Below are 27,375 nucleotides of genomic sequence, written 5' to 3'. Positions count from 1 at the left end.
TTGGAAAATCTATTAAAGTAATTCACCATAATAGATCTAGAAAGAAAAATCATATATTTAGTCATCTCTGTAGATGCTATTAAAGGATTTGATAAAAATACAATATCACCTTTTGATTAAAAACTCTCACTAAGAGGTGCCTGGGTGCCTCAGTTGGTTAAACGTCCGACTCTTCATTTCAGGTTAGGTCATGATCTCATGGTTACATGGGATCTAGCCCCGCATCAGGCTCTGTGGGGAGCCTGCTTGAGATTCTCTCTCCCTTTCTCTCTGCCCCTCCCCTGCTCATGCTCTCTTTCTCTCTCAAAGTAAATAAACATTTAAAAACAAAAACAAAAAAAACACCTCTCACGCCATCAATAGATGGATACTTCCTGAATATAACACAAATGATCTCTCACCCAAACCCAAAGCTGCATATTGGGGACATGCTGACTCTTCTCCCCACTCAGGATCTTTATTCTTGCCATGTTCTCATTAAACACTTTGTTCCCAGATCTTCCCGAGGCTGGTCCCTTGTCCATGTTTGGGTCTCAGTTCAAATAGTACCTCCTCTGAAAGACTCCCGTGACCATTCAGTGGAAGCATTTCACTCTTCCAAAATATCCATTTGTTCATTTCCTTATTCACCGTCTTCCTCATTAGATTATAAACTCTAGATAAGCGGGATCTGGCCTGCTTTGGCACTCAATAGAGGAGGGCAAAAGAGAGAGAGAGAGAGAGAGAGAAAAAAAATTCCTTCTGGGATACTATATCCAAAGCATAGTCTACAGTGAGCAACACAAAGGCGTATTTATGAAAAATAAAATACCTGTGGTTGGTGAGTTTGTTTTTTTTTTTAATTTAAAATCAGACAATGCAATATCTGCAACTTAAAGCATTTCTTTATTATGCATTACCTCTCCATCACTCAAGGGTGCCTTCTTTGACTAGTCCACCTAGCATATGATTTTCACCAGCTACTTTTCTTCTTCTTGGAAGTAGACATGACAGGAGTTTTAATTTGATTTAGGAAAGAGTCTGCCTTACTCATACCATTTTCATCTGGTTTCTCTTTTCCACCCTCCATAGCCTTCCAGACCCAGTCAGTGGATACCTCGACTATCCCAACTGACTGACCTTTCTCTGTTTACTGACCTTGGTGGTCAGTATGTGCCAAACTGAAACAAAACTTTGGAGGGGAAACAAACTGGAATGGTCCTGGCTTAACTTGGCCTTTTCTGGGACAAAGATGTCCATACACTGGACCTATAACTGGAAAGAGGACAGCTAGCTGGTGAAATGTGTGTTGACACCAATATTATTGATGTACCAGGTCTTCTAGGAGCTGACATAACTGTAACTTTTCTCAATCTTTAAAAAAAAAAAAAAATTGCTAAGGCTGATTTTGTTTCGAGATTATAAGGGATGCCGAAAATCTTGAATCCTGTGTAGTGCTTGCCTCTGGCTCCATACCCAATACCCCTCAGCACTGGACTAGACGGCTTCTATAGCTTCCTTTGACTCCTAAGTTCTGACTCTATGAACTTTATGAATTCTTTGGTGTTGTTTTTTAGGGCTTTTGATCATCTTTAAAGAGAAAAATATGCCTATCAAATTAGCATAATAATATTCAGTACTGGAAAAAAATGCAGAGAGGTTGGCACTCCCATACTACTGCGGGGCATACATTGGTTTAATACTCTTTGAAAGCAATTTAGTATTGTCAGTGGTCTTTTTCTTTTAAGTTAATATTCTAACAGAAAATAATGACATCGTAATCTTGAAAGTGGAACATCTAGTACAATCACAAATTGCTTTGAAGAGTTTATGACATGGGGAAATACATTTTCATGCTAAGAGAAAATTGAAAGAGAATAGCCATATCTATGCTAGTAGTTGGGTCGAGGAATTACAAACTATTCTCCTCTTCCCTCCCAGTTGTGTTTGCATTTTCCAGATTTTTCATACAGAACATGGCTCACTTTCATAATTTTAAAACCTTAATGAAAGACTACAGAAGGTAAAATTCCAAGAGGAAAACTTTAAAAGAATGAAGAAAATTAAGAAAAAAATTCAAGTGGGTGACTTTGAATAAGCTAAATAAGCCAGGATCTCTTATGAGCAGGTTGAGCTTGATCAAGAGCCAATGTTGGTGATAAGATAGGCTATTGAAAGAGAAGGAGTTTGGTGAGGCTATGACTTGGATTAAGAAATAATCAAACAGGGGAGCCTGGCTCAACTGGTTAGGAATCCAACTCTTGGTTTCAGCTCGGATCATGATCATGGTTTGTGAGTTCAAGCCCCACATCGGGCTCTGCACTGCTTGGCATTCTTTCTCCACGCCCCCCCCCCCCACCCCTCCCCAGCTGTGTGCACGCTCTCTCTCTTTCAAACTAAATAAATAAATAAACTTTGGGGGAAAAAAAAAAGAAAGAATCAAACATAATATGGCACAAACCCAAGAAGAATAGTTTAGAGAGTCCTAGGAGTCAAGGCCAATAGGAAGTAAAAAATGAAACATTGAACAGAATAGATGAACATAGTGATCCCCTAAATAACAAGTGGAATGGGAAGACTAATGTAAAAACTCTGTGTAGGCAATAGTATGTATATTTGGGACAATCAATAGACCACAAAATATATACAGTGGAGTTTAAGCACTAGGTTATAAACAATTGGAAATTAATATTTAGAGCGTAATTGTTGTTAGTTTTGCCTCTAATTAGATTTTATATGATAATATCACTTCTGTGGTTGGTGAGCGTGAGAAGGGATTGAACATCATGTTTCGTATTCACTTTCACTCTGTGGGAGCTGAGTATAGTCAGGAGACCAATAGTGAGCGCAAGCAATAACATTCCTAGAAAGTATAATTTCCAAATGTGACAAAGGAACATTGTCAACTTGGTAAGTGTCTAGGAAGGAACTTACCTCTGGGATTTTAGATTCAGACATTTTCCCTCTGTACTTCTCCTCACCAATTTAAAATCTGTATTTCAGTTACAAAAACCTACAAATTGAGTACCTTTACGAAAATATGACAGTACTTGTAAGAGCTGTTTAGAAACTACAAATCAAAGTAACAGAGAAAGGTCTGGCTTTAGACGACTGGATGTTACCGGAGACAAAGCTAAGCCAAAATAAATATCTCATTAGCTTAACACACCAGCATATTTCCTTATAGTCAGTACAGTGTCCTACAACATGCTAAGTGAATGATTCTTGCCTAATCTCACTGATTGATCCATTGGGTTTTTTTCTCCATCCTCTAATTACGAGCATCCCTTTGGATCAGCTTTGCTCCCCTGACCTAGTCTTTCTCCTGGGGACAACTTATCCACGTTCTGTCAGTGCACTGAACCAATATGGATGGAGCACCAACGATGAGCCAGGAACTGTACAAGATACCAGGACACTCCAAGACCACATTGTCCATGAGCCAGAGGAAAACACTTGAGCAAGAATAATATAATATGATGAGCAGTTAGTGCAAATTACAATGGGAGAAAAAAGAAGGGTGTGACTGATATCTATGAAGTCTCAAAGGAGGAGATATTAGTAAAAGATGGCCAAAATGTTCAAAGATGGACATGATGATTTCAGCCTAAGGGAATAATAAGCGGAAAGGCATGGAATTACGACACAGCACAGCACTTATGGAAAAGGACAAAAAGTCTGGTATGGAGGAACTTAGAGGGGCTTGGGTGGGTGTAAGGAAGTGAAGTTGGAGATAAAGTGAGCATTGTGGAGGATTCTTCTAGGCCCTGGTAATAAATTCAGACCTTATTCATTGTGTATTGAAAGCCATTAAAAGGGGTTAAGCAAAAAAGAGACAAGGTGGTATTTGTATATTAAACGATCCCTTGGGTAGCAGTTTGGACGATCCCCTAAGAGAAGACCTAAGCAAGTAAAAGGCGTTTTCATAATCCAGAAGAGAAGTCTTGGGAGCCTGAACTAAGAGAATGGCAGTGGGAGATGGAAAGTAAGAATGGATTCAAGAAGCAGAAATGATCAGGTCTATGGGCAAAGGGATGGAGGGAGTAAAAAGAAGGAACAATCTAAGACAAGTTCAAAGTTTTTAGCATAGTCAGCAAGTCGGATGTTGATATCATTAAATGAGACAAAAAATAAGAGCCGTATATGAAAGAGATGAAACAAAGGGAAGGAAGACAAATGATACCTATTTTGACATGATGAGTTGGAAGGGTCCATTGGAATATCTGAAGGCAGATGTCCTGTGAGCAGTTGAATATAAGAGTGTGGAGCTTAGAAATAAATATGGGGGTTAAAGCCGTTAGCAAGTGACAGCTTCAGCGTTGAAAGGAAATGAAATCACCCAGGAACTATAGAATGGAAAGTACCTACTTTTATCTAGATACTCACATTTTCTCCAATACTTTAGTCTCAGAAAGTCTGTGTCCTCTGTCTTCATTTACTTACCAGACTTCTCCATATGGACATCCTACCATCCCCTCCAACATGAAATGAATCTAATGATGTTGTAGGTCAAAATTAGTTGAATATTAGAATCACATGTGATTCAGTCTTAATAGTTGGCATTTCACAACTGCGTTATTATAGCACTGTCTTAGCTTCCTCACCTTCCAGTTCACCTTCTTATAATTCATCTTAGCAAATATTTCTCACCCCCTTCTTCACACATTATTCCCCTGCTCAAAACCATTCCTATTAACTATTACAGCCAATCTCAGCCTCATACCCAATTCTATCACTTCTCAACATTATTCTCCACCTAACAGGGCTGGGCTCCTCCGTGTCCTGTGAACTAACCCACAGTGTTCAATCAATTCTTGGTTCTTATTGTACCCCTAATTTTTAATTTCCCCCTGTAAACTTATCCAATTCCTGTTGAGCATTTAAAGCAGTATTTGTCAACTTTTTTACCATGATTCCCTTTATTAAAGCTAACTCAAAACCCATTCTTAACCCTTTTCATCCTTGTCCTCTTCCACTTGAGAGGCTGGAGAGAGTCAGTGCCTTTTTTCTGAGCATCCTTTCAAACCAGGAGAGGCCATGTGACCCAATTCTGGACAATTGTGCTGCTCTCTTTTTCTTCCTGCCTTAAAAATGGGCACAGATATCTTGAGCTGCAGTAGCCATTGTGGTATCATCAATCAACACGTCGGCACACTAAGGATTACAAGTGGTGAAACACAGATTCCTGGGTCCTCGATTATTTCTCTGGGCTCTGCCAGGCCAGGACTGCCTACTGCTGGACTTAAACTGTGTGAGAAAATAAGCCCCTCCTTGTTTAGGCTACCATTGCCTGTCTTGTTTGTTTTTTATTTGTTGTTGCAGAAGATATTACAAATTGATAAACACGGCCTGCTCACATTATGTATTTTTCACACAGTAACATACTCTAGTAGCCGATAAATGTATGCGAGTCTTCTATGCACAAAAATTAGCCTTCGCTTGATAGTTCAAACATATATCTAACAAAAAGCCAGCTAAGATACGTAGACACACATATATTCCGCCCATTATGGGTTTTTTTGCAGCAGCTACTCTCTCTGAAGGTCACAGAATCTAGGAGAGCCAACTACTAAACCCTTAATTTGTGTTAAAGAGAGAGTTTCAGTTCTTTAACTGCAATATGTTTAAATTATTCTATAAGCATTTAGTTCTCCTAAGGGACTGAAAAGGGACTTCTAAATTCTCGTATTTTTATATTTTAACCTTTTGCTTTCCCTCTAAAAAGAAAGATCGGCAACCCCTCAGAGTAGGGTACTGAAGTATCTTCTGTCCTGATTTGGTAGACATCCATTCCATGCCATGATAGACATCCTTAAAGATGGCCCCCAGTGTTCCCCACCTCTCGATATTAACAGTGTTTAATCTGATCCCAGAGCATGGGCTGGATTAGTTGCCAGGTCACTGGGTAGCTCTATGTTTACCATTTTGAGGAACTGTTAAACTAGTTTTCTAAAGTGGCCGCAGAGAATTAGAATCCAGGTAAACTACTTTATGGAAAAAAATGAAAATTATTTAACCTGAGTTTTCCATCATTTGTAGGATGGGATGATTCCAAAAATAAAGACTAACATTTATTGAGCACTTACATGCACGAGCACTGTTCTAGATAATGTCTAAGATTTCACTAATGTAATCCCCTGTGATAAGGTTGTCAGATAAAATAAAGGACACTCAGTTAAATTTAAATTTCAGATAAAAAAAGAATAATTATGTCCTATGCAATCTTTGCCCAAGGTCTCATAGTAGTATATGCTATTATGTATCTGAATGGGGAACTAGGCCATCTGACTTTGGAACAACTGCTCTTAATTTCAAGTAATGTCAAGCAGTTCTTATAAGATAAATAACGTACTAAAAGGATTTTCTACCCACAGTAGTAAATTTTCAATAAATGTTAGTTCCCTTCCAGGTCTCTTCCTTCCCTCTCTTCCTTCTTCCCTTACTACTTCTCAACCCTATTAAAAATTAAATCAACCTCTTGGGTGTCTACAGGCATTTTGGGTGCCCATACCTCTTTCATAGTAATATTCTGCAGGTGAGTGTCATTGTTGAATGATTACAATTTCTGAATTGAGACTTTAATGAAAAGTTACCTAAATATTAATTTACTACACCAGGTTATGGTATGGATACCGACACCCTTGGGGAAAGCTTTAAGAAATAAACAATTAGTCTTGGGGTGCCTGGGTGGCTCAGTTGAGCGGCTGACTTCAGCTCAGGTCATGATCTCATGGTCTGTGGGTTCGAGCCCCGCATCGGGCTCTGTGCTGACAGCTCAGAACCTGGAGCCTGCTTCAGATTCTGTGTCTCCCTCTCTCTCTGTCCCTCCCCCACTTGTATTCTGTCTCTCAAAAATGAATAAACGTTAAAAAAAATTTTTTTAAAGAAACGATTACTCTATAAATGGAGGTCAGGAAAGTGAAAGTTCCTGTTCTCTCTAAGTTGACACTTCTAATTTTCTTCTTTAAAAATAAGTAATTGGGGCGCCTGGGTGGCGCAGTCGGTTAAGCGTCCGACTTCGGCCGGGTCACGATCTCGCGGTCCGTGAGTTCGAGCCCCGCGTCAGGCTCTGGGCTGATGGCTCGGAGCCTGGAGCCTGTTTCCGATTCTGTGTCTCCCTCTCTCTCTGCCCCTCCCCCGTTCATGCTCTGTCTCTCTCTCTGTCCCAAAAATAAATAAAAAACGTTGAAAAAAAAAAAATTAAAAAAAAAAAAAATAAGTAATTAATGATCAAGAACATCAAGTCTGATTGAAATATTAAGTTCATTAATTATATACTATATTATGAATCCAATTGTTTAGATATGTCAATGGCAATCCTATTTTCCAGGAATGGTTATCAAATACATTGGTCTCTAGAATTCTTCCAACAAAATTTGCAGGCATTTTTAAAAAAGTAGACCTTTAGATTTCTGCAGTAAGCAATGTGCCTTTAATCAATCATTAAACACAAGAAAGTCTTTTGTTCCTTCTATATTTCAATGCTGTATAGAACAGTCATATCCCTATGAGTAAGTAGTCCACATTTGTTTGCTCTCTGGAATTTATTCGAATGTTTGTAACTCAGTATACAGTCATTCTTAGAAAATTAATATGGTTCAGAAGAAGAAACGCCAGTAGCTCTTCATTATTATCCTAAGATAACAAAGAAAATGTCAGTACATAAAGCTGGTTCCCGTATCATAGTAGTCATTTTGGTTACTGTGTTTCTTGGCCTAACTGCTCTCTTTTTTCAGCTGAAAATTATGTTGGCTGTGAGCCATGCCACAGCACCTCCACCCTGAGGAGTGACTCAGATAATTAGACAAAAGCATTTAAACTGACTTCTTCAGGATTTTTTTCAGGCTTCCCACTTGACATTTTTTCTTCTTAGTCAAAGAACTATTCATTTTGTGTAGTTGAGGGGGAAAAACTACCACCATTCATAAATCAATAATGCCTGTTCTCAATCATCATCTTTAAAAAGGCGCAATTAGGGGCGCCTGGGTGACTCAGTCCGTTAAGTGTACAACTCTTGAGGCTTTCAGGTCATGATCTCAAGGTTCATGAGATCAAGCCCAGCGTCAGGCTCTGCACTGACATTGTGGAGCCTGCTTGGGATACTTTCTCTCCCTCTCTCTCTGCACCTTTCTCTCTCCCTCTTTCTCAAAAAAATAAACGTTTTTGTAAAAGATACAACCAACAAATAGATCGTTCCTCATCACCTTGAGAAAGTCTTTGTTCACTAAATATTTTTTTACATACAGTATAAGTTTTAAAACTTTTTATTATGGGGACTCCTGAGTGGCTCAGTCGGTTAAGCATCTGACTTCGGCTCAGGGCATGATCTCACGGTTCATGAGTTCAAGGCCTGCGTGAGGCTTTGCTGAGAGCTCAGAGTCTGGAGCCTGCTCTGGATTCTGCCTCCTGCTCTCTCTGCCCCTCCCCTGCTTGCACTCTCTCTCTCAAAATAAACATTTAAAAAAACCTTTTTATTATGGATACTTTCAAACATACAATGAATGCCCATGTACATATTCACTCAACTCAAACAATTGTATAGATTTTCATGTGTAATCCTACTCCCGGATTATTGAATGCAAATCTAAGTCATATAATTTCATCTTTAAATATTTCAATGATACTAGCATAAATTTTGGATTTTACTTCCACTTTAAATTTTTTAAATTATTAAACTAGAGCAGGAAAAGGAGACTAGAACTAACTTCTATTGAGTGCTTACCATGCCAGGTATTATGCTAGAGACTTTCTCCTAAGTTACAACTTTTAGTGATAAAACCCTACAGGGTGAACATTACCATTCCCATTTTTAGAAAAGATAGATGAAGAGATAAACTTTCCAATGTCACTTAGCTATTGAGTAGCAGGGCTAGGATGCAAACCTAAGTCTATCTTACTCAAAGCCCTGTGCTCTTTCCCCAAATCAACACTGTCAGGCAGGGAACTAAAATACCTGTGAAAAGATAGAAAATGTCTTATATGACACTTTGAGGAAAGAGGGATCTCCTCTACCGTCAGTCTTCCCTCCGTGCTATGAATGGCATTCACAACATCATACACAGGATGTTTCCAGATCCTAAGTCCTCTAGTGTTACTAATATTGTAATTCAGAATCCAAAAGTCACACAGTTTCCTAACTCACTGATTTGAGGCTCAGCAAGGCAAAAATTATTAGGCGTACCAGTAGGCAACAGATTTAGGTTTTATTAGGATGGGATATGCAGAAAGAAAAAGTAAAGAAAAGAAAAGTCTAGATATCACCAAAGTTATGAATGGAGAAAAATGAACATGTCTAAGTATACAGAAAAAATAGCCCTGCCAACCTTACTAATTAGGAAGATTAGGCCCAGGATGTAATTTAGTTTTGTCATGCTAGTCTAAAATCTCCATTCAATGACATATCCAACAAATAATAAAAGAAGAGTACCTATTAACATTTATTTAAATATTTTCTCCAAGACTCCTCTAGCATATTATTACATTAATTGCGGGAAAAAAGGAATAAAAATTTAATGTTTTGTTCTATATTTCACGTTTATGTAGATGACAAAAATAGGACTTAAGATTCCTCAAGTAGGGTGCCTGGGTGGCTCAGTTGGTTAAGCATCCTACTTCCACTCGGGTCACCGTTCATTTAGTTTGACCCCTGCATCGGGTGGGTTCGAGCCCTGCTTCTGGCTCCACAATGACAGCGTGGAGCCTGTATGGTATTCTCTCTCTCTCCCTCTCTCTCTCTGCCCCTCGCTCACTTGTACCTCCCTCTCTCAAAAGTTAATTAACTGATTGATTGATTAAAATAAAATATTAAAAGAAGTTTCCTCAAGTAGTTTTCTAAATACTAGATTCTTATGTGAAATGCATTCACTATCTTAAGTATTAGTCATGAATTGAAAAGAATAAGAAATGCAATCCAATCATATAAAAAGTTTAACTCATAAAGATAAGCAACCACAAAAAGCTGAAACTTTTCATTTAATAGCACTAGTGTTCACTCTGAGATACCTACCTGTCTTTACTCTCAAACCTGATGATTACAGCTCAGATCTTTAAAGCTTAAAAAAATAAGCCATAATGCAATGTGTTCATTTCAGTTACGGGCTCAAGGTTTCTACGGGCTCAAGGTTCCCACGGGCTCAGTGTTCCTAAGAAACAGTTCATGGCTTAGGAAAAAACTCAAGTGTATTGAATAGAAATATGATTGTCAATAGCTACCAGCACCCCAGGTTTTTCCTCTTAAATCCATAAATGAGTTACCAGTTATTAACCTCAAAAATCTTGTTTTAAAAGCTGATTGTAATCACTACTGGGGGACAGCCGGGTGGTTCAGTCAGTTAAGCAACTGGCTCTGGTTTCAGCTCAGGTCATAATCTCACAGTTTGTTTGAGCCCCATGTCGGACTCTGTGCTGACAGTGTGGAGCCTGCTTGGGATTCTCTCTCTCTCCCTCTTTCTCTACCCACAACTTGCGCTGTCTCTGTCTCTCTCAAAATAAATAAATAACCCTTAAAAAAAAAAAAAAAAAAGAATCACTATTGGTTACCTAGAGCCAAATATATATACAAAGATACTGACATAATCCCTTATTACCAAATCACTACATATTTACTTAGTCTGAAGTATGTAACTACTGCTTTTTAAAACATAACTACTGGTTTTAATATCCCTGTGTTTCTGCTAAATATTTGTTGAAAGAAAAACATGAATCCCAAATACTAATTATCTTTAAATTCCTAAAAAAAAAAAAAAAAATTGTTTTCAATTTACTGATAGCAAGCAAGGAGATTTTTTAAAATAATTCAACGTTAAGCCCTCAAAGTCAAAGCCTCAGAAAAAGGAAAGTTATGGTTCATAGCCACTGACTCATTTCCTTAGATGATTCAACCTCCTGGCTTTAACACAGCCTTGCCTTCCTCTCCCCCTTCAAATTTTAATTCTGTACGAGGGCGGGGTGGGGGGGATAAACCGCTGATACTATAAAGCTAGCTTTCCTGTACTACCACATCATAATCTTTTAAACAAACTGTCTTTCTATAAGCTTTTATACACTTTTGATGTTGCAGTCCTATCATATAATCCAATTAACAGTGGATCAAACTTACACATGCTACATGGATTTTCTGAAAGTTACTGAAAACATCCAGGGGTTTTTCTTCCACCTCTTAAAAATGAACAGTTAACTTGTCACTGCTACAAAGATGATTTCATTAAAATGTGTATTTCCCTGCTACCCGACACAAACCTTTGAAAGTAAGTCTGTGCTTCACCTTGTTTTTCCGTGTATTCTTTAAATATTTATATACCTCAAATGTTGAGTTCTTTGCGAATAAATTCATGAATTTACCTAATACAAAGTCCAGATTGACAGAGACAAATTAAAATAATTAAACACAAATACATCAAAGGCATGTCTGTACAAGCCCGTAATTCCTGGCCAAATGCACAACAGAAACAGAATACATTTGGCTCCTCCTCCCCAAGTAAAAGCAAGATCCAGGCAACTATAAGGGGTTCAGAAGTCACGTGTCCTGATGCTGCTGTTGAAAAAAAGTAACTTGAAAACCATCCCCTAGTTAAGGACATAGAGAGATACAGTTCAAATTAACCTGATGTCACCTCTTCTAACATAGGATAGGAGAGAGGAAGGCCTCTTCCTCCTCACCATCTGTGCCCCACCCCATTCCCAATGCCTTTCTTATCAGCCATGCCCTCAGGTTCTACCATCTAGTAAGGAAGAATGTTTAGGAGTTATTTAAAATTGCCAATTCTCAGGGTGCCTGGGTGGTGCAGTCGGTTGGGCGAACCTTCGGCTCAGGTCATGATCTCGCAGTCTGTGAGTTCAAGCTCCACATCAGGCTCTGTGCTGACAGCTCGGAGCCTGCTTCAGATTCTGTCTCCCTCTCTCTCTACCCCTCCCCCACTCACACGCTGTCTCTCTCTCTCTCTCTCAAAAATAAAATAAAAACATTAAAAAAAATTTTTTTTAATTGTCAACTCTCTCACTCATTGGACAGAAGCACCTTCTTCATACATTCAAATAAGCCTCGGTCCCTCCAAAATATTGCTTTGTCTCCAGGATCAGACACAAGTATTCCTGATAAACTGGACTGATGACAGATTATTGGATCACAGCCACCATGACTTACTGAATTCAGTGTTAAAAAATTATAATTTATTACAGTTTGTTAGAATCCTCCTTTCCTAAAGGCTATTGCTTTGGATTCAACAAGACTTGGGTTTGAATACAGGCTCTCCCATGGAATGGCTGTGGTATCATAAAGAAATTACTGGGGTGCCTGGGTGACTCGGTTAAGCGTCCAACTTTGGCTCAGGTCATGATCTCACGATTCATGGGTTGGAGCCCTGCATCAGGCTCTGTGGTGACAGCTCAGACCCTGGAACCTGCTTCAGCTTCTGTGTCTCCCTCTCTCTCTGCCCCTCCCCCGCTCATGGTCTGTCTCTCTCAAAAATAAATAAACAAAAAAAGAAGAAAGAAAAAAAATTACTTACATTTGTGCTTTAAGTTTCCTATCTGTAAAATAGAAGAGAATACCACCTATTTTGCTAGTCTGTTGTGAATATTACATTTAAAGCCAGTCGCACACTGGCAGGCACACATAAATTATTTAATAATGTGTACCATTATTTAATTCTATACTCCATTTTGTCATCCTATAGATTTTTTCCCTCTAACCCTAAATCATGGAAGAAAATATCCTAAAATTCAAAACTGATGGTGACAGTATTAAACTTCGGTTTGCAAATCTTAAGAGAAGTTTCATAGTAAATTGGAAACTCTATATTTTACCTAAATAGGGGTTAAGTTAATCAGCATGATGCTTACATATTAGAAATTCTTGGAGCGCCTAGGTGGCTCCATCGGCTGAGCATCCAACCTCGGCTCAGGTCATGATCTTGCAGTTCATGGGTTCAAACCCCGCATCAGGCTCTCTGCTGTCAGCACAGAGCCCACTTCAGATCCTCTGTCCCCCTCTCTCTGCCCCACCCCAGTTCATGCTCTTTCAAAAATAAATATACATTTTAAAAAAAAGAAAATCTTTTAAATTTCGCTCCATGACTATATGAGTAATAATACAAAGGAATTTTGAGTTTCAGTTATATCACTAACTTCTATGAGTTCTTGGACAGGCCATGGCCACCATGGCTTACTTTCTACATTTGAGAGACAGGGATGGCACCATCTACAACCGTAGTTGCCGTGGGACTAGAATTACTTGGGCATGTTCGTTGTGGGCATTTTCAGGAGGAGAACCCTACCTATGGAAAAAGAGCAGCTTAAAGGAATTGAGATTAACATTTTTCAAATGGCTTCTTTTTCCAATTTTCCTTACCTCTAGGAAACTGGTGATAGGGAGCACATATTCCTCATTTCGTATTCCACCCTCCACAATCAATACGTACAACGCTTACCTGAAATAATGTCTTGAAAATTAAATGACCCTTCTATATTTAAGTGTATACTAAAGTGTATATTAACGTGTAAAACATTTAATTATTTATTAATTTATTTATTTATATAAACTTTTGCACCTATCTCCCGCTGACTATCACATCCTTAACATCTATTATCAACCCTTAATCCCCAGCTTTTTTGGAACCCTTCTGTTAGCAGCTTCTCTACTGCCTCCTGTCTCTTTCATTGCAAACTAGTTTCTGGCCACTTCATTCAAATATCCCTAAGGAAGGTCCTGATGGCTTTCTAATGTCAGTTCTAAAGAATTCATTTTGAACTTCAACCTTCTTGATCTCCCTGTAGGATATGAAGTCATTGATATTCTCTCCCATTTCTTCTGGGTCTTCTTTGTTAATACCCTCTTCTTCCACCCACCCCTTAAACATCAGCGTTCCTCCGGGAAGTCTTCCATATCCTCTGCTCTTCATTCTTCTCCCAGGAAATCTCACTACCATCTGTGGTTTCAAGAACCCATTTACAAGCTACCACGTAAACCTCTATCTGTAGACTAGATGTCTCCTGACCTCTCTACTGCATATCTCCATGTAGATGTCCATGCCATAGGCACCCAAAACTTGCTGACAAAACTGGGCCTCCTGCTTTTAAACTTGCTCTTTTCCCTCTAATTTTTGTCTTTATAAATGTTAATTTTCATTAACAGTCGCTCATGTAGACTTTTTCCCTTGTTCCCTTTCATTCAATTGGCCAAAACTTGGTGATTCTGCCTAAAATAGGGTTTCCTAAACTATAGTTCTTGGAATGAATCTTTGTTCCACAGCATAGTTTTTTAAAAAAATTATTAGGGTTCTGTGATCAAATGAGCTTGGGAAATGCTGGGTTAAAGCAAGACTTCTAAGACCCTTCAATATACTGCTAACGTGACTTGTGACTCTCAAATGCAGATATAATATGAAGCATTTCCCAAAGAGTTTGGAAGCCTTTTTCCAAAGGATTATCTTTGGTGATCAGTGTTCTACAGAATATACTTTGCAAAATGTAATTCAAATATTTCTCAGATATGTTCTCTCCTCTTCACCCCTATACCCATTGCTTCAACTAGGGAAATCTCTCTCAACTAGTCGACAATAGGTTTCCTGCCTAGGACCTTTATTCATCCTTTACAGTAGTTGGTAAGCACCTTAAAATGTAAGTCTCATGCGATTTTGTGCTTAAAAATCCCACAAGGTTTTCTCAGGACCCAAATTATAAAATCCAAAATTCCTATAAAAAACGAAGGCACTTCATAATCCAGCCCCTGACCATTTTTCCATCTTCATCTAATACAAGTCCATCCTATGCTCCAGGCATAAGAAGCTGTCAATTCGTGATGGTGTTATGCTAACACCTGACTTTTGCATATAACTGTTCTGCTGACTAAAATGTCATCACCTCCTCTCTGAATAATTCTTATTCATCCTTTAAAATTCACCTCAGACAGACCTCTTCTGCAGCTTTCCATTCCTCTACCTCCCATTCCCTAGCCAGAGAAAGGTGTCTCACTGGTGTACACTCAATGCACCATGTGTTATAGGACATCTTTGTAATTATCTATGGATGCATCCCTATTTTCAACGAAACTATGACCTTCTTAAAGATTAATGACATTTATTTATTCCTGTTTATTGGGCCTACTGCAGTGCCTAGAACATAGTAAATACATTCTTGGTGAATAAATGGATAAATATACATACACATTACCTTTTAACTATTTCAATACTATTTCTGAAAACTCATTTAAATGTTATAGTATGTGTTTTATCCCTGAAACTTTAGTTTGGGATCTAGAAAGGTATTGGCAAATTTCTATAAAGGGCCAGAGAGTAAATGTTTTGTGCTTTGTGGGCCGTATGGTCTTGTGTTGTGTGAAAGAGCAGACTTGGACAATACACAAATAAATGACCATGGTTATGTTCCAATAAAACTTTATTTACAAAAACAGGCAGTGGGCCAGATTTGGCTCATAGACCCTATTTTGGGAATCCCTGGCCTAGAAGGTTCATCATATTGCAGTGATCTTAACTGGTACTCTCTAGTACAGTTTCTGAAATTGTAGGCATGGTATTAGAAATAACCACCCTCTAAGAATGAACTGTTCAATATGATGGCCACCTGCCATATATAACTATTGAGCTCTGGAATGCGGCTAGTCTGAAATTAGATGTGCTTCGAGTATAAAATATACACTTACATCTTGAAGATTTTGCATGAAATAAGGAATGTATCTTATTATTTTATACTAGTGACATTGAAATAATATATTTGATATGTTGGGTTAAATAAAACATTATTTTTTTTAATGTTTATTTATTTTTGAGAGAGACAGAGACAGAACACGAGTGGGTTAGGGGCAGAGAGAGAGGGAGACAAAGACTCTGAAGCAGGCTCCAGGCTCCGAGCTGTCAGCACAGAGCCCGACGCGAGGCTCCAAGTCACAAGCTGGGAGATCATGACCTGTGCCCAAGTCTGACACTCAACTGACTGAGCCACCCAGGTGCCCCTAAATAAAACATTAAAATATATATTACCTGTTTATATTTACCTTTTTAAATTTTATTAAATGTTTATTTATTTATCTTGAGAAAGAGAGTGAGCATGAGCTGGAGGGGCAGAAAGGGAGAGAGAATCCCAAGCAGGGTCCATGTTTTCAGCACAGAGCCCGATGTAGGGCTAGATCCCATGAATTGTGAGATCATGACTTGCACCAAACTCAAGAGACAGACATTTAACCGACTGAGCCAAACAGGCATCCCTCTTTTTACTTTTTAGAGTGTGATGCTAAAGCATTTTAAATTACATTGGCAGCTTGCATTATATTTATATTATACAAAAATGCTCTAAGACAGAATAATTACAAAACAGAGTATGCCTAACAGACTTAATATCAAGATTGCAAATGAAGCATTTTACCCAATTATTAAAGTGTCTCTGTTCAAAGGTGCTCTATATCTTGGTTTCTTTCTATCAATGATGTCATCATTATCTTTTGCATAGAAATTAAGGATCAAAATCATTAATTATTTCTCCCTCCACAAGTAATGTATGTCTACCATTTTATTTCATCTCACTTGTTTCTCATCTTCTGTATCCTATACTTTGTCTGCATTTTCTCTTGAATTAAGTCTCTTGAAAGGATTTGTTTCTTCCAGTTTCTATTCATGACCCTGATTGAGGATTCTACACAAAGCTACTAGATTTAATAGTCCTAAACATTGTGAGTCTCTCCTACTATGGGAATATTTTAAAACTTTAGTGGCTCACATCACACACACAAAAATGTCCAAACTACTTGCTCTAGCTCTTGAGGCCTTCTAAAAACCGCGTTTTCAACTTCTATTTTGAACCATATCTCCTCCTCTACCACTCAAGTCAAACAAAGGATTGCAGATAACATATAGGCCACCCAGTGAAATTTCAATTTCAGATAAACAATAATATTTTATATATAATTTTAGGATATTGCATGGAATATACTTGTACTAAAGATCGTGAAATTGAACTTTCACTGGGCACCTTTTACTTTTTTTATTGGAGTTGAACACAATGTTCTATTAGTTTCAGGTGTACAACATAGTGATTTTACTACTCTATATGCTATGTTATGCTCACCACAACCGTAGCTACCATCTGTCACCATGCAGTGCTATTATAATACCACTGACTGTGTTCCCTATATTGCACCTTTTATCCCCATGACCTAGTCGCTCCAAAACTGGAAGCCTGTGCCTCCCACTCTCCTTCACCCAAGGCACTCTGTATTTTTAATTGCTAAATCTGGCAACCCTAGCCAGACAAGTCTATTCTCCATCTCCTAAATACTATATGATATACCACCAATGCACTTTTACTTACACATTTTAAGTGAGATAGTGCAAATAATGCCCTTTGAACAGTGCCTAGCACACGGTGAGCATACAATCAATAATGCTATAATTCCCCTTTGTGGGTCCAACTCAATTCCCACTGGCCTTCCCTAGCCCATTCCAGCCCACAATATAATACTTCTTTGCACTGTCTAGTATTTGATAGAGCACTTGATAACTGACTGAACATTTCGAGCGTATGTCTTCCCTAGCCTTAAATTTCTACCTCAAATAGAAATTACTGACAAAACAGGATTTTTCGGTATGGCATCTTGCATTTTAGCAAAATTATCAGATTTTACTCTTAAGTCCTGGCTTAAACACCAAAGTACATTATTAAAGCACTCTAGGTAACCTTAGGCTCCAGGTTCTTGCTGATAGGAGGATATAATGTTCTTTAAGTAAATCTCACATACAAAAAGTGAGCTACAATAGGATCTAAAAAGCAAGAAATTCACTTATTAAACAACACCTAAATGTCTGTAGTCGTGAATTTATTAGGTAGAAACACAATGTAAATCGTACACTCTAAATTTTCTAAAACCTTTTTCTCAAATCAAAAGGAGGCTCTGTATAAACAAGCATGCAAATAATCAACTCGGCGAAAACTAACTTTTATTTTTTCATGACGATCTGTAAAATTTGCAATCTACCAAGTAGTCACATGTGATTTTTACAGAAAAAAATAATTCTCAGAGTCCAATACTACATTCTCCATTACACAGAAGGCTCAAATTATATAGGGACTCAAAACTGGGTGATGGACAAACATGAAATTATATTACTCAAAGTAACCTTTTCATAAGCAATACACACACACAAAATATTAAGCACATCGTTAACCACTGGTTCACCTCAGCCATACTCATAGTATAGCACAGACTGCTGGAGTCCAAAGTCTGGCTCTGCCACTTATTAACATATACCTTCCTAAGCCTCAGTTTTCTCAACTATAAAATGGGAGCCTTTTCTCCCAAGTTTTGGTGAGGATGAATAGAATATGCATGAAATGCTTAGAACAATGTCTGGCACGTGGCAAACATTCAAAAGATGCTAACTCTTAATATTTTTAGAATGTTCCCCAATTTGGTATCGTTAGGCCTAGCTCCAACCTAGGACTTATTTACAAAACTGACTTAGAAATAAAGATATAGAGAAAAAGCACTTTAGTTTGCCAAATTAGAACAAACATCAAAGATCTAAATCCCTGCTTCTGTAACTCCTTTAATGGTTTTCCCCCCTCTCATAATGCTATGACCTTCTCAGGACAGTCTATTTAGTTATAATGGGAAAGAGTTTTTATGGTCATGAATATCCAGCTTCACATAGATCTTTCTATGAACTACAAGTGCTTTTATTTTTTAAAGCCCATTTGTAAATGTCCTCCATAAAATTTACTCCCATAACTCCTGTTAAATTATTGTTTAGTTTCTCTTTTAAGACAGTTACAGATTCTTACATTCTACCACGTAAGCAGTATAGAACAACTCTCTAGGCAAGAAATAATTCATGTGTGAATTTCCTACTTTATATCACTTGGAGGAATTAACACCAGAAGAAACCAAATATCCTGTGATATGTTAGTCTCCAAGTCAACAAAACACTTCCTCTTACAAAGTTTCATAATATAAAATACTGGACTCAGGACTTGATTACAGTAATACCAACTGAATAAAAGTCCGTTCTATGATGTTATCTGAACCTATTCCAAACTAATCTAGGTTATCTGGAGGAAAGGGCCCTTCAACAGGGAAACACATTTAACTTATATCCAAAAACCAGCACAACTACCATAAAAATAAGGGAAACAATTTTAATGAAATGATTCACAAGATCTTAAAGAATGTTAAAATTGAACTTGAAAAACTACTGATTCCACACATTTAAATTTCAGAGAAAAAAACCTCCAGGTTAGACTACTCAATCACAAGTCTCAAGGATCACTAAATGTTCAAGTGTGGTAAATTGTGTGTGCTGTTCCTTAAAGTTTTGATAAGACTCATTCATTCATTAACCATGGTCTTTTACTTTGGATTGCTGGATTTCCTATATATTTTGGTAATATTTTAAAAACTGGGGTTTAGACTTGGGGTCAACCAACTTTTTTAATAAGGGCCAGATAGTAAATATTTCAGGCTTTTCAGGCTAACTACTGTCACCTAGTCACCCTTGTTTTTTCAGTCTTTAAAAATCCTTTAAAAATGTAAAAACAATTCCTTTACTCCCTATAAAACAGGTCACAGCCACATTTGCCCTAGGCTCAGTTCCCCACCCCTGCTCTATACCATACAGTATTACCTTTCTGTTACTATGTCAATTCCACTGATATTTTTCAAGTATTTGCTCAAATGTCACTTTCTCAATAAGGCCTCTGAAGACATTCCTACCTGTCCTCCTATATATATATATAACATACTATGTAATACATAGTACATCACCTTACATAGCTTAAGTCATTATTTGATCTTTGTCATTTCCCCCCACCCCACCCCACCCCCACCAGCATAAATTACATGAAAGCAGATATTGTATTTTTTTCACTGATGGATCTCCTGTACCTAGACCAGTAGCAGGTATATCAGTAGGCTCTCAATAAATAAATCTACTCTTGCAACTATAAAACAAATACTACGGAGGAGATATATATCCAAATGAAATAATTTAACTAGTAGAAAAGTTTTCAAGGACAAGATTGACAAATACTTTGCTTTTAAAATTGTTTCAAGTAGTCATAAAACATTTTAGAGGAAAAAAAAATTCAAAATTAAAGCATTTTCTTACTGTCCCACAAAATGGTTTTTCTTACAGACTAATTCCCAGGAAAGTTACCATTACTTTAGCTTACTTATAACATATTTCAGTTGTCATTCCTAAACCTCTCTACAGACTTGTTCTGCCTCTTTGATCTCACTTGTATGTATTCCTTGCCCACTGAACTCACTAATCTAGTTTGGCAAGTTTAAAGTTTAGCAAATCAGGGAAAAGTTACTTTACCTCTTCTACAGTTCTATGTCCCACCATTCTCTTTTTTTCATAAACTTCCTAATATTGCAATCTTTCCTACTTTGTCTTCAGCATTCAATATAAACAAAAAATTCTATTGAAGGTTATACTCCAAATGCATTATGCTCAGTGATTAGGCAGACTTAAAAGTTTCTAATTGTTGGGGCGCCTGGGTGGCGCAGTCGGTTAAGCGTCCGACTTCAGCCAGGTCACGATCTCGCAGTCCGTGAGTTCGAGCCCCGCGTCAGGCTCCGGGCTGATGGCTCGGAGCCTGGAGCCTGTTTCCGATTCTGTGTCTCCCTCTCTCTCTGCCCCTCCCCCGTTCATGCTCTGTCTCTCTCTGTCCCAAAAATAAATAAAAAACGTTGAAAAAAAAAAAAATTTAAAAAGTTTCTAATTGTTGTATGTGGTTTTACAATTTTTCCCTACAAGCAACAAGATTTGTCTTACCATACCCTGACAGATACTTGGCAAGATACTGAGGGTTAACTGGGAATTTAGTAAGCTCCACCACCATTCAGATTATGGCTACTATGTTTCTTTTTTTTTAACATTTATTTTTTGAGAGAGAGTGAGCAGGGAAGGGGCAGAGAGAGAGGAGTCACAGAACCTAAAACAGGCTCCAGGCTCTGACCTGTCAGCACAGAGGCCGACACAGGGCTTGAACTCACAAACTGCAAGATCACGACCTGAGCCAAAGTCAGATGCTTAACCGACTGAGCCACCCAGGTGGCCCATGGCTATTATATTTCTAAACATATGAAAAACATAAAAACCCACTAAAGAGAAAAATATTTTCTACTTCTAGCACTGATAAATTGATACTTGGCAGCCATTAGTAAATCACAGTACTAAATATATTAATATTAATGTGGGGAGTAAATCACACCAGAGAATACACTAAGACATTCTAAAATCAAGCTATAAAAATTGCTGATATAAGAGGGAATGCTTACGGAAAAGGAAATGTGTTTTAAAAAAAATCCTTTTATCCAACAAGTTATTCTTCATCTACTCCTACTTTCTAAATGGCTACAATTCAGGCATTCTTAGGAGACAAGCAACTTTGGGTTTAGAAGACAAACTTTAAAATCTAAAAGTCATTTGTCAAGGGTTAGGACAACTCTGTAGGCCAATTCTTTAGAGATACAATTCTCTACTCCTAAAAACACTAAGGTTGTGATTTGGGGAAAATGGTAGAATAGAAACTGCTTAGAAGCTTAATTTTTCAAAATTATTTTCAAGTGCTTTTGTGTCCTAAATTATCATAAAATCAGAGTAAGTTTGGTGGAATTAAATCAGTACAAAACTTTTTTATACACTCAGCATTGTAAAAACCAAACTGAATCTTTTTTGTTCTTATAAAAGCTAGGTGACTCCCAAATTGAGTCATTTATACCATATTTCCCTGGAGAATAACATGGCCCAACACACCACATGTCCCACTTAATCTAGTCCAAACGAGTAACATAACGTGAGAAACTGCACTGTGTAATTCCTTTATTTTCTGCATATTAGTGCTTTACCAACACTACAACCATAAAGAACACAATTCCAAGTACTGTACTTTTTAGTTTGGGGAGATCACAGTCTACAGACTCATTTACTTATATTAGACAAGATTAACCTCATTCAAAAACTTACTGCAGTTTATAAATTCACATAAATACAGAAACTGATGCAATTAAACAAAAACTTCAGGATCTTTTTTAAATTCTAGATTGTAACTTTTTTCTGCAGGCTACAATTACCTGCCCCGTGATTACCAATAGTTATGGTTCAATTTAACTACATCAATTATCCACCTTTTATATCCTTCAAGAAAATGTAAATGAAAATTACAAGTTCTTACCAAAAAGTTTAGGGTTTTCCAAATTTCAAATATTTGCTTCCCCCCTCCCCCCTTCAGTTAGACAGTTCAAATAAACTAAAAGTAACCACCACATCTCACCTGCAACATTCAATAGCAATCACTTGATGTATAAAATTTTAACTATGCTCCCAGGTATTTTAAAACACAAAAAAAATGGCTGCCTATCAATCTGTCTGTCACAAGTTAGAAATACTACATTTAAGAATTAAGATGAGGGTTTCAAGTTTCCTCCAGTTTAGGCATTTATACCTTTGTGCTTGTCTTGTCTAAGGATGTTACTATAGCATTGATATTTGTATAACCCATGTTTATATACCTTTAAAATGCAATCACTTAAAACACTAAGAATTAAATTTATGGTGGAGCTTTGGGAATTTTAAAAGCAACTAAAATGTTCTCGGATGTGTCTGTCAGCTTGATTTCTAGAGATCTTTCTAAAGCAAAACTGAGAACTCTGTACCTTAGTTGCATTTTGAATTCAAAAATCCCTCTGCACCATCAGGAGCCTACAACATAGCACCTTTTCTCATCTGCTTTAAGTAAAATGTTTGTCAAGAGTTTTACTTTGAATAGTTAACTTTTTATAGCCTTATGCTTCTCATACATCTTTGGTAAAAGCTCCGTTATACAATATGGCCAAAGCACGAAGGACCAATACTGTCCAACTATGTACCATGATATCCCGCTCCATTTTAGTTTTCAGACACCCTCATGAACAAAACCCACTCTACCTTCTCCTGTATACTGCCTTTGCAGTCTACATTTCTTAAATTCCCTATGTTTAATTCCTTGAGGATCTCTAAAATTAATCCTTAAGGCTATATGAGAACCAGATGCTGCTCACAATTCTGTATCAAGCATTAACATTTGGTTCCAAGTATCAATCATAGTGGTCTCCATAACCTAGTTACCGGTCCTAACAAGCTAAGCAAGTAATCTTGCTAGGACCTGGATATCACCAGTGAGCACAATGCTTACCCTTGAAGAAAAATAAGTTTACATTCATTGTCATCTGTAGGTTCGTTTTCTTCATCCTACTTCCCCTTTGTCATTCCTCAAGTCTACACATAATTCATTCATCACATTTCCTTCCTTAAAGGAGATAGTGTATTAATGAACCAACAGGATATCTGACTTACTCTTTGTATGAGTTAATCCTACAAACAGAATTAAATACTTTTTTCATAAAACATCTTTTCCAGTGTTCTAATTAATGGAGATGTGGATCACTCATCTATAAAAGACTTGTATCTTCAGCTTAATCACTTGCTCTAACGTGAAAACAGGAATGTGTTTTTCCAACTAGGTAGAAGGTGTATTTAATTTGAATTGTTAGATGCTTTATTAATGGACAAAATAAACATTCTAATAATTTTTTTAACTATTGGTCTTAGATATTCGAAACGTGGTAAAATATATATTCCAGTTTTGCCCCAAAGTCACGTAAGATATCTACAGAGATCTCATCTGTGTGTGGCATACACCATTATTGCTCCACTTTCTGGGAAAAGTCTACTTTTAAAGTTAAAAAAGAGGGAAAACAGCAAAGTTGCTAACTTTGCAGTGAAAAAAAAAACCTGTGTTCTTGACGGGTTACACTTTCGTATCTTTATGCAGTGTAAGTTGGCTATGTAATAAGGAACTTGAGCTTTATCCCTACTCATGCATGATGTATGTTTCAGAACTTAATAGCTGACATTTCAAAAAACTTCTTACATTACCTGTTTAACATACTGATGTGCAACTGGAACATATTACAATGATATTACTCATGATTTGCCACTGTAGGCTAAGTTTACTACACTGGTCTTAGATATAAAAGGTCACATTTGAAATTACTAAGTTAAAGGTAAAACTCAGAAGGGAGGGGTAAAGGCCTTAAATATAAAAGACAAACGGCAGTTTGATTAAGCAATAATTTTCAGTTTACTAGATGAAACAGACTTGCAACATAGTCTGCATGAATGCAAAATAAGCCATCTACAGCAAGTGATAAGGAAACTGGGCAAAAAGGAAAAAAGCATACATTGCAAAAAAGATTCTCTCGAAATAAAAAATCAAACCATTATTATAAAGGACTTTACCAAAAACTGCTATATTTCCCCCATCCCATTTGCTGGAAGTCATTAAGAGCATCTAGCACTTTGTGTTCATGGCAAATGTCAGATCAGAGCTTCCTAACGCAAAGCAAAAAAAAAAAAAAAAAAAAAAAAAAGAACGGAAAAAAAAAGAAACAAAAAAAGGAAACCCCTAACCCCCCCCCCCCAACCGTAGAACAGTAACTCCAGAGTTCAAATTCAAAAGAAGAGAAAGTGGCAATTGAAAGAGGTGATGGTGGCGATAATCCTATGAATGGGTTTTTGATTTCTCTCCTTCCGGGGGATAGGTGGAGAATGCTCATTAGGATTTGTAGTTAGAGGTTAACCATGTGAGCCCCTCATAGAGTCCATCCCCTGAGGTGGCACAGGAGGGCTGCACATACCAGTTCCTGTCCCGAATCCGGGTCAGGCCCAGTTTCTCCTGGATCTCGTGGGGTTTCATGGCATCAGGCAGGTCCTGTTTGTTGGCGAAGATGAGGATTATGGCGTCCCTCATCTCCCGGTCATTGATAATGCGGTGCAGCTCCTGGCGGGCCTCGTCGATGCGGTCGCGGTCGGCGCAGTCCACTACGAAGATCAGACCCTGGGTCCCGGTGTAGTAATGCCGCCAGAGCGGCCGGATCTTGTCCTGGCCGCCCACATCCCATACGTTGAACTTGACGTTTTTGTAAGTCACCGTCTCCACGTTGAAACCCACTGTGGGGATGGTGGTCACCGACTGGCCCAGCTTCAACTTGTACAGGATTGTTGTCTTGCCGGCCGCGTCCAGGCCCAACATGAGGATCCGCATTTCCTTGTTCCCGAAGATCTTGGATAGCACCTTCCCCATCGCGTCGGAGGAGCCGGGGCCGGGGGCATTCAGGTGTCCCGGGTCCCCTCAGCCAACAACGCCGCAGCCGCCGCGAAACCGAAACGAAGCCTCCCGGCCGCGAGGGCGCCCGTGCGGCCTGCGTGGGAGTCGCCTCCTCCTCGGGGCAGAGGCCCGGGCTCGCGACTCACTCGGGCATCACCGACCGCACAACTTGATTCCTCCAGACGCCGCTGCCGCCGGGGCCCTGAGTCTGCGCCGGGAGAGCCGCCGCCCTGCTGAGGCGCGGCCCGGCCCGGAACTGCCCTTCCCCCCGCGAGCGCCGCGCGAGCGCCGCCGCGGTTCCCGCTCCTCCGCCTTCTCCTCACTCCGCCGCGGGAGACCGAGGCCCTCCGGCCCGCCCGCCGGTCCACCAGCACCGGGCTCACCGACCCAGGCCACCCGAGAGTCAGCGCGGCTCCGGCGCCTCGTCAGGTCATTGATCCTCGCGGGAACTTGGTGCGCCGCCTGCAGAGACACAGAGAGGAAGAAGGGAGTTACTGGCGGAGCACCAGAGGGGAGCGGAGGCCGAGGTGGCCCGCTTGCCCAGCTCAGTCCAGGAGGTTACCTCCAGCCGCCGCCCTGAGCGCGGGCTCCCTCTGGCCTCCACCTCCTCCTCCTCCCAGCTCTGCCGCTGCCGCCGCCGCCGCCGGAAAAGGCGCCGAAGAAACCGCCTCACTTCCCCTCCCGATCACGCAGGCGCAACAAGGCCGACCGTTCAACGAGAGCGACCTCTGTAAGGAGAGCGGCCCGCGCGCCAAGCGTCAGGGGCGCCACGCGCGGAGGGGGCGGGGCTACGGCGGCTCGGAGGCCTCGCGGGTGCGGCCAGACCCTAGACCCGCGAAACTCGGACTTTGGCCCGCGCCCACCTGTCGCTACAATAGCGGCCCCAGTACTTTCTGCGTTTCTCTTCCGCGTGCTCTCCTCATCCATTCCCCTCGAACCAGAGGAGCAAATCCACTGGGGAGCTCTACAGGGTGGGGCCGCGGGCAGCCCGCTCCCGCGGTCAAGGCCTCCCCACGCTTTTTACTTCCAGACCTGTTCTCAGACGTCGGTGCCCGCCGGGTGCTCCGCGAGTTCCCTCCATCCCGCCCCAGCCGTCGCGCGTCCTCAGTCTCCCAGGAAAGCCCTACAACAGCCTGCTGTTACAGTCCTGCTGTTTCTGCGTCTCGCCCAACTCCTTGGCCTCCCTTATCCCTCGTGTTCTGTTCATTTCTTGAAAGACAAGTGGGAGGCCCGTGTTTTGTGTGGAATCTGCTAGACAGTGCGGCGCTTTTACTAGGCTTGGGTTACCAATGAAACACTTCTTGTGAGTGTTTGAGCCCTGTCTTTTATATATCTCTTCAGGACCGGTCCACGTTACTTAAAAGTAACAGTGTTACCAAGAGCTCCCGTGCCTTGGCGCATTTTCAGCTTTTTAAGGTGAAAACTTTTCCTGTTCAAGTATTTACGTCCTTTTAGTGTGATAAGCGGTAACTTCTCACCCACACTCTCTTGACTTTAAGAAGCCTAGTGATAATAATCTTAGCATACGGTTTAGAATCAGAAAGACTAACTAGATCTAGGCCTGGATCTAGGCATTTAACCTTGCTAAGTTTGTTATCTCACCTGTAAACCAAGTGTAATGCCGACCTTGCTCTTTGTACTCTGTTGGAGGGTAAATAACAAAATGTTTGTGGAAGACTTCAGGAAACCTTTTTTGTATCAAATGGTTAGAGATAAAGTTAGAGTTAAAGCTAGGCGAAAGCTTAAAATAAATGAACCAAGGGGAGGAAAAACAGGAAATAGCTTTTTTTAAAAAGGAAGATGCTATAACAGCATAGGATAACATACTTATTTAACAATATAATTAAACTTGATAATGGTAGATTGGTTGAATGATAACCTTATAAGCTCCAGCTAAAATAAACTTACTGGAGTTACTAATATTCTGACAATGGTCTAATTTACTTTCCATCTGCCTTAATAGGCGCTGTCATAAAACTGAAAGAAGGATTTTGGGAGTGAGAAGATTAGAGTTCAAAGGGTTGCCTTGCGTTTTATAGCTGTGAATCCTCAACCTTCATAAACTTCATTTGCTTTATAAAATCAGACAAAGAATGATCGCTAACAAAAACAGTCACCATTTATTGAGTGTTAGTTATGGCAAACACTGTACTAAATACTGTACTTTAAATATATATTTTTAATCTTCACAGCAACCATGTGAAGTAACTTTGAATATTATTAGTATTCTACCTATGA

At 39.2% G+C, this 27,375-nt stretch overlaps 1 protein-coding gene across 1 annotated transcript; it reads right to left on the bottom strand.

The window, feature by feature from the left end:
• Positions 1-21,795: 21,795 nt before the first annotated feature.
• On the bottom strand, positions 21,796-25,385 carry ARF6 (ADP ribosylation factor 6). The gene has a single exon (XM_053889389.1). The coding sequence runs from the start codon at positions 25,111-25,113 to the stop codon at positions 24,586-24,588; it is 528 nt and encodes a 175-aa protein (XP_053745364.1). The 5' UTR covers positions 25,114-25,385; the 3' UTR covers positions 21,796-24,585.
• Between the last annotated feature and the right edge of the window lie 1,990 nt (positions 25,386-27,375).

Source organism: Panthera pardus, unplaced genomic scaffold, assembly GCF_024362965.1.
Source record: "Panthera pardus isolate Hobbes unplaced genomic scaffold, ASM2436296v1 HiC_scaffold_24, whole genome shotgun sequence".
Classification (NCBI taxonomy): domain Eukaryota; kingdom Metazoa; phylum Chordata; class Mammalia; order Carnivora; family Felidae; genus Panthera; species Panthera pardus.
Note: the sequence above shows the minus strand (reverse complement) of the source record. Positions and strands in the feature narration are given on the sequence as shown.